At 42.4% G+C, this 17,155-nt stretch overlaps 1 protein-coding gene and 1 long non-coding RNA gene across 15 annotated transcripts in view; one reads left to right on the plus strand and one right to left on the minus strand.

The window, feature by feature from the left end:
- LARP1B (La ribonucleoprotein 1B) overlaps window positions 1-12,413 on the minus strand; it is a 44,517-nt gene extending 32,104 nt beyond the window's left edge. For 8 of the 14 annotated variants that reach the window (XR_015700151.1, XR_015700155.1, XR_015700154.1 and 5 more), the window contains exons 1-4: window positions 11,773-12,407; window positions 11,406-11,642; window positions 3,910-3,971; window positions 2,755-2,814 (exon numbers count right to left, since the gene is read on the minus strand). Coding sequence is in view for 5 of the 14 variants with exons in the window: in XM_087737992.1 (XP_087594118.1) it covers window positions 2,755-2,814; window positions 3,910-3,971; window positions 11,406-11,642; window positions 11,773-12,058 (645 nt within the window). In the remaining 9 variants the exon portion in view is untranslated. Of the gene's footprint in view, window positions 1-2,754; window positions 2,815-3,909; window positions 3,972-11,405; window positions 11,643-11,772 lie in introns of all 14 variants that reach the window. The other 6 variants (XR_015700157.1, XM_087737992.1, XM_087737993.1 and 3 more) reach the window with 6 other exon arrangements.
- On the plus strand, window positions 6,225-11,266 carry LOC148051573 (uncharacterized). Its single transcript, XR_015700160.1, has 3 exons — window positions 6,225-7,584; window positions 7,998-8,225; window positions 9,194-11,266. It is a non-coding gene; the product is annotated as an uncharacterized LOC148051573 (long non-coding RNA).
- Window positions 12,414-17,155: the final 4,742 nt, after the last annotated feature.

The raw sequence follows: 17,155 nt of genomic DNA on the forward strand, positions 1-17,155 counted from the left end.
AGACCCCACCTGGAGTACTGCGTCCAGCTCTGAGGTCCTCAGCACAGGAAGGACATGGACCTGTTGGAGAGGGTCCAGAGGAGGGCCGCAAAAATGATCAGAGGGCTGGAACACCTCTCCTAGGAAGACAGGCTGAGAGAGCTGGGGTTGTTCAGCCTGAAGAAGAGAAGGCTCCAGGGAGACCTTATTGCAGCCTTCCAGTACTTAACGGGGACTCATAAGAAAGACGGGTACAGACTTTTTAGTAGGGCCTGTTGCGATAGGACAAGGGGTAGTGGTTTTAAACTAAAAGAGGGTAGATTCAGACTAGATATAAGGAAGAAATTTTTTACAGTGAGCATAGTGAAAGACTGGAACAGGTTGCCCAGAGAGGTGGTAGATGCCCTATCCCTGGGAACATGCAAGGCCAGGCTGGACGGGGCCCTGAGCAACCTGATCTCGTTGAAGATGTCCCTGCTCATTGGAGGGGGGTTGGACTCGATGGCCTTTAAAGGTCCCTTCCAACCCAAACGATTCTATAATCGGATATAATATCTACCTCCAAAATTAAGCTTCACGGGCATTTCTGCCAAACAGAAAGAAAACTCCTATGCTGTGGAGACAGCTTTGAACCTGCTGGAGTACATACAGTAGATACTGCAGTACTATGCTCTAATTAATTTGAATGCAAAGCCTTCCCTTAGACAAATCACTTGAGATTAAATACAAACTAAATGTTATTTGATTTACCAGACACTATATCAATTTGTGTACTAAAATTCTCACATACTTAAGTCAGCAAAAGGTTAATTAACATCTATGCAATACAGCCTAGACCATCTGGTAAACCAAAAAAATCTTTTAAAAAAATACTCTTAAAGCAGACTATTTCAGACAGAAAACATCAAATGTGTATATTCTTATGAAACACTACATATGTATCTCTCAGCCACTCTGATTAGTACTGTACAGACATCATTGATCATATCAAAATTTGACATAATAACCAAGTAGATGCTAAAGACCTGCAGTACTACCGAGAATGCAAAAGATACGGGTGCATGTTTTCTTAAGTCACTGAAGTCAGTATTTCCCAAAAAAAGAAAAAGAGAAAAAAGACGCTAAAATAAGCATATTCTAGACATAGTCATAAATCAACACTAGCATTTACAAATATTATTAAAGGATATAAAATGTAATCCTTTCAATGCTATTCAATCTCTCAGATCTAAGCTCAGCAGACCCTCTCCTTTTCTGAGCATCAGAACATGATGGAAAATAGCATTATTTTTTGGGCACAGTTACAGACAGAGTTTCCCTGCTCTGTATCTCATGTATTACAACAGTAGTCTCTGAAATATTACAAACAAAAAGTATTGCATAGTGGAACTGATCACGCAATCTTCAAGAACAGCATTTTTGAGTTATTAGACTGTAGCAAACGAAGAGGCTGTGCATCTGAGGTATAAAAAGCACAGGTGAAATTATTTCTAATTTTATGAGTTACTAAGGAAGGAGTTTGATGCACAGCTGAGGGTTATACACCTCTAATGCCATCAGATGAATTAGCAGCTTTAGGATGCCAGTCATGCATCCTTCATGATATTGTTAAATATATCACCACTGTCTCCTGAAGCGGTAGTCTCTTCTGTTCTCATCATCTCAGCAACTGACACGAATATTGATGATGGAGAAGCTTATAAATACTTTTTTTAAAGTCAAATCAAGGATATGTGAGCAACTGAACAAGCATTAATTTACTGGCACATAATCTATTCGGGTTTTAAAGATTATTCTAGCAATCTCGAATATTTTCTTTGAGATCCTATAGACCAAGCTACCAGAGGAGACAAAGTCTACCTAGCAGTAAACATAATGTTGTGTCAAATCTACAGACATTTATAATTTTGACCTGCAATGCTAAAAGCCTGGTTAGACACCTGAAAATGTTTTGTTGCTGACATTAACCAACAAAGTTATGACAATCAGTTGAGGGAGAAGGGAGGGCGTTAGAAACTGAGCCCGCGGGACAAATGATTCATGCCAAACTACTCAATAATCTTTTTCATTTCTCATTTGGACACTTTCAATTACACAATGCACATTGTTGAACCCAAATCTTCTGGTTTCCCTCACCAAGAAAACAGTAAAAGCATCACGGGGTGCTGCAGAACTGAGGCAAAGAATGAAACGGCACCTCATAGCTTGCAACAACCTGTGCTCTGTTCTTGTTTTAAATAGCATAAGAGAGGTGTAAGATATATTACGCACCTTATCACTTGAGATCAAGTGAAAGGAAGATAATTTTTTTGAGTAGATGGTAACTAAAGATCCAGCAAGGGAAAAACATATCGGAGGAATAGGGCAAGGATAACTAAGTTGTCCTAAGACAACCTGCACGAAGCATTCAGAGCCACAAGGGAGGGCAGCATGTTCACAACCGCAAAGGCCTTCTCATCTACACATAAACTTTCCGAGTAGAAAAGGGAAATATAAGTGTTAAAATGGTGGTGTAAATATGGCACATTTTTACCTACTTGTCCATGGCACACTACCAACGATAAATGGAGTGTATGTGTGTGGGCTTGTGAAGGGTTCAGAAATTCCAGTACCAGCGCAGGCAGTTAAGCACAGACCAGTATCCCCAATTATTGACAAAAATTTCTGCTGAAGCCCTACAACACCCAAAGCGCATTCTGGGGGGAATGGTATTCAGCAGAGAAGTCAGTATGGTTTTTTAAAAAATGCTACTGAAGGTAACAAAGGGATACTTACTTCATTGTTTGCTATTTCGCTTGGTGTTGGCCAGTTTGTGATATCGCCAAAATCACCAGCCTGCAAAGATGACAAACAGTTTATACTACTTCCTAGATTTAGTCCTTTTATTAAACAGAAGACATGGAAGATGTCAGTCATGACTCAGATGGCCAGACTACCCCTTTGAGCAGAATTGTTAGCAGTAGCAATTTTTAAAAACTGAGAAATACAACAGAAAACAAACACACAACTTTTGAAAACAGAATATGATCAATTGTGGAAACAACTATTCATTGCAGTTACATCCAAATCAAGGTCCAATACATTTTAGCTTGTAATTAGTATAACTGTCTAAAGGATGCCTTCATGAAGAATATTTTAAGTGGGTACAGTCAAAAAAAAAAAGATAGCAAGCAAACAAAACTTTCTACATTCTATTATAAAACAAAGAGGGCTTATGACTTTTGAGCAGACATAAAACAATTGTCAGATTAAATGTTGTCTTACACATAGCTTCCTATGTGATTTAAAGGTATCTACTGCTTAAAACTCCTTTAGCTTTTGGAAGACCTTTGAGCACCGGTATTATTCAACCTAAGAAGGGGGGACTGTACAAAATTTTAGAAACTTAATTTTTCAATAAAGGGATTCAGTGTCTCCTGTTGTCATAATGATAATTTTATAACAGCACATAAAACACACACATGATACGCAAAAAGGATTTCCAAAACCAATCTAGCATCACTTGTGCTCAAGTGATGTTTTTTCTTTGCAGCCTCTTCACATTTTTATGTAATCCCATTGCTTTTTTAAACAAAAGTGCCTTTCCTTATCCCTCATACATACATGACATCACTAGCATCCCTTCTAATTTTAAATTTCCCTTCCTTTTTTACTTTTCTCTGTCTTCAAAATTAACCATTACCAAGGCAGAACACAACACTTCTGGTTGTAACTTCAAAATAACTTGCTATCTTTTTTTTTTAGTAGTATCAGCTGCTTGCTATATTGAATATTAACAGCTAGAAACACTCCTTTGAAACTATTTCATTCTCCTGCCATATTATCGGCTGAGCTAAATGCCAGTTTAGATTAACAGGTTAGATTAACTGGGACTTCTAACACAATCAGTCCAATAACTCATAGCTAGATGTCCTTCTGGCAAATACAAACCTTGCTGCATTTCCTTGACCTGGGTTTCGCTGCTTTTATAACTTTAGCGGAATTTTGTAGTTCTGAAAAGAAAGAAAAATATTTTCAGCTGAAGAATTAGACTGCACTTTCAAAGAGTAAGGAAGGTATACTTTAACAACTCTGTTTAACTAGCTATCATGCTACACCAAAGTGTTTCTGAGGCCTTGGTATCGAAGTCCATGAAGTAACCAATAGTACATGACATTGAAAAACTCACATTCATAATGAGTGTAAATAATCTTGAACACCAGGTGTACAGGAGACTGTGTAACGCCGTATTTAAGCATTTGCTCAGCTATAAGGTCAAGACTAACTCAAAACACTGGTATTTTAACCTAAGTAGCAGCAAAGAAAATGAGCCCCTGAAACACATTTTAAAAGTTACTCATATTAGAAGCTATATTTATAAGACAAAATTAATTTACGAAATCTATCATTATGCAAGCATGAGAAAAACTTAGAAGCAATTACGTATTCACAAATTCCTAGTAATTTCCTTTTATAAGCAATTACTCAAATGCCAAATAAAATTTAGCCATATTGCTCATAATCAAGCCAAAGCAATGAAAAAAAATACAAGGAAAGGTGGAAAGAGAAAATGGCTATAAAAACTACGTTAAGACTAATAAATTTTAATGCCCAAATTCCACAATGGATATGCTTATGATAAATATGAGCATTTGCAACAAAGCTGACACTCATACATTTTTCAGAACCATCCTGAATCAAGACCTAGACTTTATAATAATGATCCCATCTGATCTCCTGAGGAAGAGACTTACTTCCACCAGTAATATCTGACAGGAATTAATATAATGCTTGGAAATAACTCTCTCTCTCATATATGGCAACATTATTGGGCCTAATATCTAGGATCAATAACCTACATTGAAAAATAAAGGCCTATTTAAACTTACTACGTCTTTTAATACATGTGCAATTACCCTTCCGTATATGAATCCGATTCTCTTATTCTGCGCAATTTTTCCCTACCCATCTCAATTGTGTTCTACTTTTTGTGTTGTGAATTCAGGGGGAAAAACCCCACTAGTATCAGGCAATTTTTCTTGGAGATTAGAATTGAGACAGAGGAAACCACCTCTTAACTTCTGTTAAGCCCTGGTTCTGTTCTCCCGATGTGTACTTTCCCACAGAGCAGTGGTCACAACCTTTCCTTGAAACTTCTTATTCAGTATTTTATTGCAAGACAAGCTTGAAACATCGAACACGGCTGAAATCACTAGCGGATTATTATTTCACACAGGGATAACATCACCTCCTCAACCCTTATCTCTTCCACATCCACTGACTAATCTTCCTTATCGCAGCTTCACACTGGGAACCCCACCCTCGTGCCCCAGTGACGGTGAAAACCCTCTCTGTCTGCTTCCCGGAATACACCGTGAACGTTAGGAGCATAAACTACTGTATACTCCATATTCGCCTGTAAATTATATTAATACTGCTATATACAACTTGCACATCCCACAAAACGTGAATTCAGTGAATCCCGATCGGCCTTTGACCTTTGCCACACCATTTACCAGCAGGTTTTTTTCTTCTCCTACAGATCTGCTTTTTAAAACAAAGACAAAAATGCCTCTTTCTTGTTATTCAGCCTCAATTAACTTTAGACTGAGAGCTTTCAGAAACACACAGCGACTGTGCAATCCTAATTTTTACTTGTCACTCAATAATAAACTAATTGCCCTTTACAAAACAAGACAAACAGCTGTAGAGGTGGAGTAGCAAACAAATTTGTAATTTTCTCCAACAAAACTGCCAATTATCTGTAAAGGTAAACTGACTGGCCACGGCGTTTGTCCTCCAGTAGTCTGTAAACACACATCTCTCCTTAGCTGCTCAATTACCTTACTGAAGCCCTTTTTCCATCTCACAGCACTTTTACTTCAATTGCTGCTGAAGGACTGCTCTGCCAGAACTTCCCCTCTGTGTGTCACCAGGGCGTAGCAAGGGATTCGAAAATAAGAGACTCGATGTCGCTGCACTATCTTAGTCATGGGATATTATTCCAGGCGGCAGGAGAGGCTATCTGAATCGAGTAGAATGAGACCCAACTCGTTTTAAGGAATCTCTCTTATCTGGATGCAGTAATCCAAGACTTGGAAGATGCATTTGCACACGAAATGCAAAGAAAATTAATATTAGGCAACACACCGCCTAGTTGATGATGCCCTTTCTGAACTCAAAGGCCTGAGATCACCACGCTCTGTACTTCCCTACCCAAAAACAACTCCACGGAGTTTCTTGTCCTCCTAAAAGAGCCATGCTCAAAACCAAATTTAACTGATCTTTCCTGACCGGCTTTCCGGGGCTTATCGTGTGGGAGCTGGATTTTGGTGCGAAGCATGAAAGGGAAGATAAGGGGGAAGGAGGGAAAAAGAAAAAAGAAATTAAGGAGGGTGGTAGAATAAAAAGAAAAAACAAAACATCAGATCACTTAAAGGTTTTACCCAGGTCGCATCTGTTACGTTGTTATGAACGCACCTAGAGCCACTGTTCAGGCAAAACCTACTCTAGAGTGCGTTTAGATAAAAGCTCTATGCCTAACATTACTCCAGTGTGTGGTTTCAACATCACGTAACAGTGCTGAATACCCAGAAATGGCATCTTCAGCACACTGCTCCAGCAGAACCCAACAAGCCCTTGCAAATAAACTATTTCACTTATTGTTAATTCCAACCTAAGTGTATTAAAATGGTTTATTCAGTCATATGCTACAAGGTAACCTGTTTAGTAACAGCACACTGTGTTGATGAAAGAATTTGGTTATTTCAATTACTTTACTTGCTGGGTTTCAGCTGAGTTTTGAGAGGGTGAGGAAAGAAAATTAAAATCAAGGATGAGGAAGTTTAATTGCCAATGATCATCTTTCAATCACTGAACTCCATCCAGTAAAGATGCCATCCACATGAAAACAGAAATCAACCTTCAAAGCCATTTTTATTACGGTTCTTCCAAGTCTCCTAATACACCACATCCTAACATGAGGTATTTTCTGCAGAAAGACGTGGGCGTGCAAACATGCCAAGTGCAGTATGTCAAGATACATGGGATGACAGTTCTGAAAAATGACAGATGAATTTTGGAACCACCAAACCAGCAGCAATCCTCTGGGACAACGGCGACAGAAAAGGAAAAGCAGAGCGGATGCTGTGCAGCGATAAGAGAAGCAAAGTTTGTACATAAAGATGGATCGCCGAAGTACCACTGATTACAAGACAAATTATGTTTTCAGTAGCAGTACGTCAGAATGGATGAAGTTCTGCAAATAATTTTTGTCAGGAAGTAATTTTTTCTGATAGAAAGGGACGGATGATATTGCCAATTTCTTCCAAAAGCAAAGTCTATTCATAAAAGGTGGAACACATTCTAATTTTGATACAGACGTGGTTTATGCTGTAAGGATTTCTAGGCAATATTCAAGTTTTATTTTTACTTGGACTGCACGTGTATTTCCTTCAGTGAAGGAACAACATCGCATCGACACCAGAAGTGCTTCAGGAGGCAGCTGAAATCACCCAGCAGAACAGCTCTTCAAAACTTCACTGGAACATGTTTGTGGAACTTGTACAACATTTTCCTCTCAATGCTCACTTGGAAACTTCAGAGTAGAACCCGTTTTTACACAAGGTAAGCTATACTTAAATCTATTGTTTTAACAGATAAATGTGGAAGTCTTGCAAATGTGACAAAACAATCCCTTGGAATACATCGTAATTTAAATCTAGAGCATGGATTTAGATCCAAGATTCTGGGAAACAAAAAAAAAACCCCGCGAACAGTAATTATGCTAACGTCCTTTCCTACCATAGTTCTAGCATTTTATAGCAAAACTGCATTAGATTGACCTTCTTCACACTATTTGAACAACTAACCAAGGCAGCCACTTACGACACCTGCACCCTTCCACCTATTTACATTCAAAACCAGTCAGTTTTTCAATCCAACAAGCAACAGGGAAAAAAATCCCCAATACATGATTGATTAATCATGACACTATTTATTTTCCTTGCATTTCATTTCTCATCTCGATTTTTTCTTAGCTTCTTCATAGAAAGCTGCAACCTGCGACTCAATTTCTACAAAAGCTTTCACGGTCTAAAGGCAGCACATGCTAGAGCACAGCAAGCCAGTACTGTGTCTTAGGCTCTAGGCTGCAGGATGGATTTCTCTCTCATAACAGGTCTCCAGCTTAAAAACGACAACAACAAAAAAACCCTACCCTACAAAACTACATATGCTGCTATATGCAACTAAAATACAGACAGCAGGTGTGTAAAGATAATGTTTTTAATCCCTTCAGGGTTGGGATTTTTGTCAACGCTGTACCGTCTGATAATTCTTAAAACAATTTTTAAAAGCTGCTATTCAAAGAAACAGTGAATTCATAAGAAGTAACGATAGTATCTGCCTTAGAGACACCAAAAAAATTTGATAATCACATCATTTACCCATTTACTAATCAAAAGCTTGCTATTCCTAGTAGCGCAATAAACCTTTGCTAAACTGTACTTTTACAACCTGTTTGCTAACAGACTAAAGCAGATTAATTTCTACAATAGCACTACAGTGAACTGGTTCTGCTACCCAAATATCAATCAGATAAAAGATGTTCTTTGATGCCCAGAAATAAACACAAGGCAGAAAGACAAACTCAGCACTATATAAAAGACTGAAGTGTGCAGTTATTTTAATTAACTATATCATTCAAGCACACTAGGAAGCAAACCTGCTTCAACCACTTAAACAGCACAGGTCTTTTGCTTCAATTGAATACTTTCATAAATTTCATGAACAATTTTTGAATAATTATCTAATGAATCATTAGAGACCCACATCAGCTATACAAATCAGACGAAGACTAGAGAACTTGTCATTCGGATTCCCTTTTCCAAGCTTACAAAAAGGGCAGCACTTTAGGTTTCATGAAATGACAAGGTGGGAGAACTTGTGTAATAAAATTATTTCAACAACTCCACCCTGGGCAAATTATTTACGCGGAGGAAGGGTAACTAGCCTCTTCAGCAAGAGCCCAGCTCTGCAGGGTAGCTGAGGGAGAACAAGACTCGGGGGAAAGACAAGGAATACAGGACTAGCACTAGGCTGTTCCGCAGCTTCCATATGGACGCATCTTGTTGGCTCAATTTAAAAAAAGCTTATCTTGTTACCTCGTAAAAAAGCAGCTACGGGATTATATAGGACTCCTTCCTTGCAATCGTTCCTCTCCTCTTACTCATAGAGCTTCAACTTGAAGAACGGAAGACTTACTGCAACATATTGGCTGGACGCTACAGGGGAAGGCGAGGGGAGGCAGACACACCGCAGAAGTACCTTTCATCATTTGGCACCCTCTAATAAAGCTGCCTCCCTGTGTTCACGATCACCAGGATTAGACAGAAGCCTATTAACTTCACGAGCAATTTCATACTGCTACAAGTCTTTCTCCATGAGTTAAATGCAGATTAGGATGTAAAAGTAGCTGTATAATTCTGAAATTATTCTGTTTAAAAGAGACGTTTAATAAAAGGCTTAGTCAGAAACAATGAACTGCGGTAACAAACATACCATGAAAAATTCAAGTATGTTTACATTAGGTGTTTGGTTTACTACAACATGATTAAAACCTACTAACGTATCTGAGACAAAAAAACAATAAGTCATAGTAACAACGCTTTGACCAAATTCTTTCGCCAAGAATTTTAAGCCTTTTACATTACTTTTTTCCTTCTGGTGCCAGATGACTAACAGTTTTGTTCAGTGACAAGAGTCAGGTTTGCCTCTATTACAAACTAATACCACGCTGAATTGAAAGGCAAAAGATGACAGACCAGGGTCAATTTTCTCAAGTGCGTAACTATCACTGAACAAACCATACGTGCGCGTCTCAGGAAACTTTCAACAAATTAAGCCAGGATCAACAAGTCGAACAGGATTCAGTCACTACTTTGATGCGAGATTCTTTTACGTTTTATTATCCTCTTTACGGATAGTTTTACATTCCATCCCAGTAGTATTTCTGCTCATCTACTTATTATTTGACATGACTAATTTCCATACTACTACATTCATAAGGGCCTAGCGTGACCGATTTTGCTTTGCCAACGTGCAATTAGTTACTTCAAAATACATCCCTCGTTGCAGATAGAGGCACATGCCCAGTCCTTCCTTCAAACAGCCAGGAAAAATCAGCTGCTTTGTCTTGTACAAGGGAAAGAGCGGCGGCTCCTTCATGGTGCTGTCGGTGGTGGCCAAACCAAAACACGCACCTTGGTATGTGTTCTTCACCGACGCCATTACCAGCAACAGCGACTCCCACATTTGCTAAATTACACACTTGCCACTGAAAAAGATGTTCCGGTGCAACTACTCGGTTTAGTATTAATTTGATAAAGGGTAAGCCCAACTTTTATACAGAAAAAAAAAATCATTTAAAGTTCTCTGAAATCATCAAATTAAGCATATAATGTGCATAGTGTATGAAGTCACTGCCTCCTTTTTGTCTTCTCCTTCCTTCAACAACTATTTGTCTGTTTTGTCTTAAGCGGAAAAGTAAACTTCACAGAAGATGAAGCACGAGGCGCTAATGCAACAAAAGAAGTTTTCCCAAAGCTTCTGATGTACCATTATTATTACTGCCACAGCAAGGCAAATGAGTGACAAGTTCTCTTTCATGTACGGACAAGACCACAAGCTGCTGCCCAGCAAGCCGGATTGTAGAAGCTATGCATAAATAGGTATTTGCGAGTGCGTCAGGACACGCAAACAAAACAGTCGAGATGATATATGTTGCCAAAAGGTTTGATCTTCAGCTAAGTAGAGATTCTGTGGTCTGAAGAACTCTCTCCTCTACTTGCATGACCTGTATACTTGAAACTATAAATTATATATTTCTCTTTGTAAAGGAAGTACGTATTTAATTCAAGCATAAAAGCGACTGTCAGATCACAAAAAGGTTTGTCAGGTGCCTTCAGGAACAAGTGCTGAGATTGAAATTCTCAGGAAACGCAGGCTGAAATACATATTTTGAGGTCAGTGCTTTACTTCCAGCCAAGAACTGCTAACTTCTAGGAAAGCTTTGCTAGCCTAAGCACAAAGCCTGGCAATTTGAAGTCAGGTCTTCAACGACCAACTTTGTAAAGCCATCTGCCTGTTTAGTCGGTATGGAGCCTATAAAGTCGCTTTATCTCATGTGGAGTAATTAAAGGCCAGAAGGGCTACTCCCGCTCCGTCTCTTTCCACATAAACAGTTTGAATCCCGAGAGCAAGCAAACTGACGACTTCTGTTCGCGTTTAAAGCCTCCGCAATCCAAATCTTCTGGAAAGCAAAACCAAGTAACGGATCGTACAGAGGGCCTTACTATGTAATTAGACAAAAAAGACCTGCGGTAAAGTCAACGGGATTTAGCAGCATTTCTAAAGAAAAGCGAGGCCAGGCAAGTGGCTCACCAGACCTCCTTGCCGGGGGGTGACGGCTCGCAAGCCCCGGCAGCCTGCGGAGCGGCTCCCTCGCCCCAGTCGTGCCCCCGTCTCGTCCCCGGGCCGGGCGAAGGCGGCGGCCGGCCCCCACCGCCCCTCGCTCGCTTCCCTCCTCTGCCCATGTAAGTCAAAAGCCAGAGCGCCCGGCTCGGCTCCCGCGGAGCCGCTCCGCCGCCCGACCCGCACCCGGGCCCCGGGCGGGTTTTTCGTTTCTAAAAAAAAAATAATAATAAAAAAAAAAAATACCCCAAAGCAAAACTAAAACCTGAAACCCAGAAAAGCACCGCCAGACGCCAGCCAGCACCCGGCCCGCCGCCCCCCGCCCCGGCCCGGCCGCCGCACCTGGGTCCTGCGGGAGGAGCTGCCCGCCGGCCGCGGGCGGGGAAGGGCTGTCCCGCCTGGCTCTGCGCCTCGTCCACGGGTTCTCCTTGGGCGGCGGGGCTTCCACCGCCGCCGGCCGCCGCCGCCGGCCGCCCTCCTCCGCGGCCTCCTCCCCGCGGGGCGAGCCGGGCTCCGGCCGCCGGCCTTCCTCCGACTCCCGGGGCCGGCTGACGGCCGGGCCGCCGCCCCCCTCGGCCCCCCAGCCCCGCCGCTCGGCGGGCGCCGCCGACACCTGCGCCGCGGACATGCCCTGCCGCGGCGGCCGCGGGGAAGCCAAGGCGGGGGAAGGCGGGGGGCCGCCTCCGCCGCCTCCTCCTCCCCTCACCGCCGCCCCGCCCCGCCCCGCCGGCCGGGGCTCCGGGAGATCCCCCGTCAGCTCCCCCGGCCGGGCCCGAACCGCCGCCGGCTCCCCGCCTCCCCTCAGCCGCTCGTTCGGTGAGGGAAGAAGCGAGGGAGAGCGACCCGCTGCCGCCGCCGCCGCCGCCTCCGGAGGGACAGGAGCCGCTCCCGGCCCCGCTGCGCCCCGGCCCGGCCCGGCCCGGCCCGGAGGGGGGTGCGCGGGCGGCGGCCGCCGTAACAGCCAGGCGGAGGGGAGGGGCGGGGCTTGGGGGGCACTCCTCTGCGTTATGACCTCACAGCGCCCGCGCTCGAGCACGCCGACGCCATCCCCCCCCCGCGGAAACGGCGGCCTTCAGCGAGCGCCCGCCCGCGTGAAGCGCCCGGGCCGCGGGCGTGCCCCGTTAAAAAACTTCTGTCTTGGCTGTGCAGCACCTTTGTGAGCAACGTACCCCCTCCGACCCTGCGTTAATGAGCTTGCATTAATTAAAAACAATAATAATAATAAAAAAAGAGGTCGGCTGAGGTGCCCAAGCGGCACGCGGTGCGGTCGCCCAAGGGCGCCCAGACCCGAGCCCGCTCGCACACCTGAGGAAACGCAAACGCACAAACGGAGCAACCTGGCGTCTCCTCGCTGCTGCTCAAAAAAATAACCCATAAGTCACCCAACCGCTGCTTTAAAGTGAGGGCATGGCTCTGCTTTGAAAACCTAATTAGAATCGGTGATAATTTGGGGTTTTTTTTTTAATATCAAGTCTACCTTGAAACTTGGCTGCTTGAGCAGAAGGCTGAAATGAACCGCAGGTGAAGACGGGAGGCGATGCAGAACGGGAAAGCCCGAGGTACGGCAGCTGCGGCGTTCCTGCTCTCCAGGACGGACACACCCAATTAAAGATGGTTTAAGCTCTCGGGTAACGCTTACTGGACGTTTCGGTTTCGTCGGTCTTTCCCATACTTGTACAATACGACGAGGGTCTCAAAATACAGTAGGAGGACAAACGGGTTTTGCTGAAGCGAAGCGGACTTCTCCGCCTCAGCGCTTCCAGCAGCGCAGCCGAGAGAAGGCGTTCAGACAGCACGAGAACGGACTCGGGTCCAAGCAGCCAGGGAATCGCGCATCATTTAAGCGCTGCAACGGGCAGGTGCTTTCGCCGTCACGCCGTGTCTCCTCTACCTTTCTACTTTCTGCCAAAGATCTCCCAGAAGTCACCCTGCACGCGTGCGCCCGTACCACGCATGCTGGATTTGTTAGGGAGTTATACCCGCGCTTCTGCCACTGCGTTATCCCAGCAGCGCTACGGTCACAGAGCGAGGAAAGCCACTGCGGCGTGAAGTTCATCACCCCTTGCCCTCTTTGCAGCCTCCTAGTGCTCCTGTAATTCTCCTTCGTTGCACCTTAAGACACCCTTTCCTCTCTCAATTCCTTGCCTTCAGCCCGTCAAGCAACAGATGCAGGGCTTGGCCCTGTTTTACTCCCTTTTTTGTAAAATGTCTTTCTAAAAATAGCCAACATCTCTTTAACGAACTAAGCAAATCTTTAAATACGCTTTTATAAAGCTAGTAAAACATTTTTTAAAATAGTGTCAGAAGTAACCAAATTGCCAGTTTTTTGCAGCAGCAAAATACGTTAACAGAGAATAATAATACATTATTCTCTGTTTTAATGAGACTCTATGCAGTTTTACCCCTTCATCAGAAAAAAAAAAACAAACAAAAAACCACAAACCCACCTAAAAAACCCAACAACCTCCCCCCGTAGCTCACGCTTCTTCAGGCACGGAGGCATTTCTAGGATTATTCTGGAGCAGCGGGTACAGTAGCAGCTCAAAAGCCTAGAAAGCCATCGCCTACAACACCGAGCACTTCAACCATCCCGACCCGCAGAAGCGGCTTGCGGCCACCTCCCTCCCAAGCACAGCGCCATTTAGTCAGGTGTGATGAGATCAGATCACCTGGTGGCGGCCCAGGTCTACCTCAAAGAAGAAACCCCCCTCCAGCTGCTTGCTGCTTTGTTCAAGATATTTGGAAATTAATGACCTTTTGTGGTAAAGGCTTGAAATTAAAACATCTACCACAATTGTTCTGTGCTACTATAAGCAAACCACATAGATATGTTAATGCACGTCTCTGTAACTGCAGATTTAAGCTCCAACCATTGGTAATAAGGGAGGAGTTTCTCTTTTCATAAATAGAAAAAAATATTACTATTGCTTCTAAGCACTTTTTGTACAAAAAGTGACACGTATTCTTTCTTCACTTTAAGTTTATATCAAGAAAGAGAAAAAAGGGTAGAATGATTAAAATTAAAGCAAATCTTCAAACTCTTCGAAGCATTTTTCTTTGCAACTAAGAACTCTATTTTCGGATGCAGTAAATTTACTAATCAAGGACACGCCAATTGCATATTGCAGTGACAAATTTACTTGCAATAGAGGAAAGCATTCTTACTGGATAATTTTGACAGGGAAAAAGGGCAATATCTGTATACGTTTACATCTACATGCCTGCAAAACAAGAGTATCAGTCACGCTACCCATTCAAAACCATTTTCACATCTTTTATCTGGTTTCCAAAATCAGAAGCTAAGCAGAGGTTAGAGTGATATGAAAGTACAGAGGCCCTACCTAAGCCACTGGTAAGAAGGGGATTAACCTCCTGTTTCCTCTTTTTCTCGTACAACTGTTAGAAGATAAGGAAGCAGATGTGCAGGCCAGCCGGCACTTCAGGAACGCTGCAATACTGCAGTGCAGGAACCTGAATAGACCAGGAAAAAAACAGGAAACTGATTAAGGGTTAACGAAGGGGGGGCAAAAAAACAGTAAAGGTGACCAGTAACGTGGCAGCTTGAGAAGTTTTTGTACATACTTGTTTTGCTAACTTTGTGGTAGTAGGCGGCTTACTGTATGCTTTATTGGACACCCAGGGGCCGAAGAGTATATAAAAAACTTCTAGAGTTACCTAAGACTCATCCTTAACTCTTTGTCCACTTTGTGTCATCCCTCTTGTTACTTTCTATCAGGGCAAGTCAGACTTCCTTGGCAAAACTCACAGTACTTTTAAGAGCACAGTATTTAAAATACTCGTATTTGAAAGAGGCTGATTTACTCTACATGGAACCAAGAGAATAACAATTGTTATGAGCCACTTTACATTTTAAAGCTTATCTTTTGTCTTGCGTAGAAGCATCCAAGTGTACCAGGAAACCCTGCAAATTACAGGATTGCGTAATATAGTACCACTTTGCTCCTGTAATACTTTTTCATGAGGAATTACACATGCCTACAGACTATACGAACCTCCTCTCAATACTGTATAACTTATCATTACAGCCAAGCTGACAGAGAACCTGACAGTTTAAGATAAAGAAACTTCCCTGCCCAACCAACTGTAATTAAGATCAACATTTTAAAAAAAGCGACACAGGACAGAAACAATTAAGATAAATTTTAAAAAGTATATATTAAGTGCCTCAAAATGTTAGCAGCTACCGAGCAAAAATAGCATTCCGAGGATCCAAGGATTTGCACTTTCTAATCTACTATTTAAAGAGTATCTATATACATGCACATGACATTCCAGCAAGAAAAGCAACCAGACTCCATTCCTTCATATAACGGTACCTTTTTGCAGACTTTCTAGAGTAATACAACACAAGTGATCTATTCTCGCTAAAAACAATTGCTGAGCCGTCACTTTTGAGGGGGGTGTTTTTTGGACTTGGGAAAAGAAAAAAAATGACAAAAAGCTCCATTTGCCAATGATTAGATGTGTTCTGTTCTAGATGGTGATCAGCACTTAGGTGCCAGGAGAGAAACGTGTAACCAAAACGCTAAAAAAAAATGACCTGGGTTACTCAGGGGTAACACACCAGACCCAGCTTCTCACTCTGTCCTGAGCCTTTCCTTTCAAATGCAGACAAAATGCACCACCCGCTCCGTTTGTCCTCCTCATGTTTTGTCAGTCGTAGCATCAGTATGCAGAGGTGTTACCGCGGCCTTTGCTTTTCAGGCAGCCTAAGCACCAAAATAAAATCGATTGCATCTTGGTTGCTGGGTACAGCTGGCAGGCTTCAGTCAGAATGACTGCTCCAGTTCCAGAGAGTAAGCCACAAACATTTTCCAATACTTTTGTGGGTTTTATTTTTTTTTTTTTTTTTTGCACATAAACATCATCAAGACTCGAAGATGCACCCGCCAGTAACATTTACAGCTATCTGTTCAAAGCAGCCTTTCAGCTAGCATGTAATATTCCCATTCATACAACAGACTGCTGCAGATGATTGAAATAACCTCCTCTTCTCCCAGCAGCAGCGCTCCAAAACCCTACCACCACCTTCCCACCTTGCAAGAGCAACCATCGACAGCAAGGGCGATTTTGTCAATTACTGCTGGACAGTCCTACAATATGCTGTGAATTTATTACGGGACAACACACCGTTGCTTGGAACACAGCAGCAAGCAGGAAGAAGTTGTACAGATTTTGGACCCTTTTAAAGTAGAAGGGATTTTAAATAAGCCTGGGAAGTTCTACCACAATGAAGCCGCTGAAAAGTATAAAATTGCAATCACAGCGATATCTTAATTAGATGATACAAGCTTATTTTCTTTACTAGGTACCGCATGTAGAAAAACATGAAAGCAGTATCACTGTTTGTTATGTAAAGCTTTTATCTTGTACTGTAGATTAACTACTCTTCTTGTGCTACAGTACTAGTAGGAGTAAAAAGGATTACAGGATGACAGTGAAATGCATTTAGAATTCCTGTTAACAAGAAAGAAAAAAACCCTCACACCTAACTGGGTTTTTTTTAGGATTTTTATTGAAAAACTTTAAAACAAAAAAAATGATCAAGGCCAGTTTTACAATAAATTTAAGACATACAGAATAGCTTACCTGCTATTTGGATTTAGTGCAGGAACCTTATTCCAATATTTTTCTCATGCAATTGCTGGATTAAAACCACATTCTCTTTTAACATCAAAATGGATTATTAATAATGCTTTCTTAG

This window comes from Nipponia nippon, unplaced genomic scaffold (genome assembly GCF_047370975.1).
Source record: "Nipponia nippon isolate SJK-2023a ecotype South Korea unplaced genomic scaffold, ASM4737097v1 scaffold_6, whole genome shotgun sequence".
NCBI lineage: Eukaryota > Metazoa > Chordata > Aves > Pelecaniformes > Threskiornithidae > Nipponia > Nipponia nippon.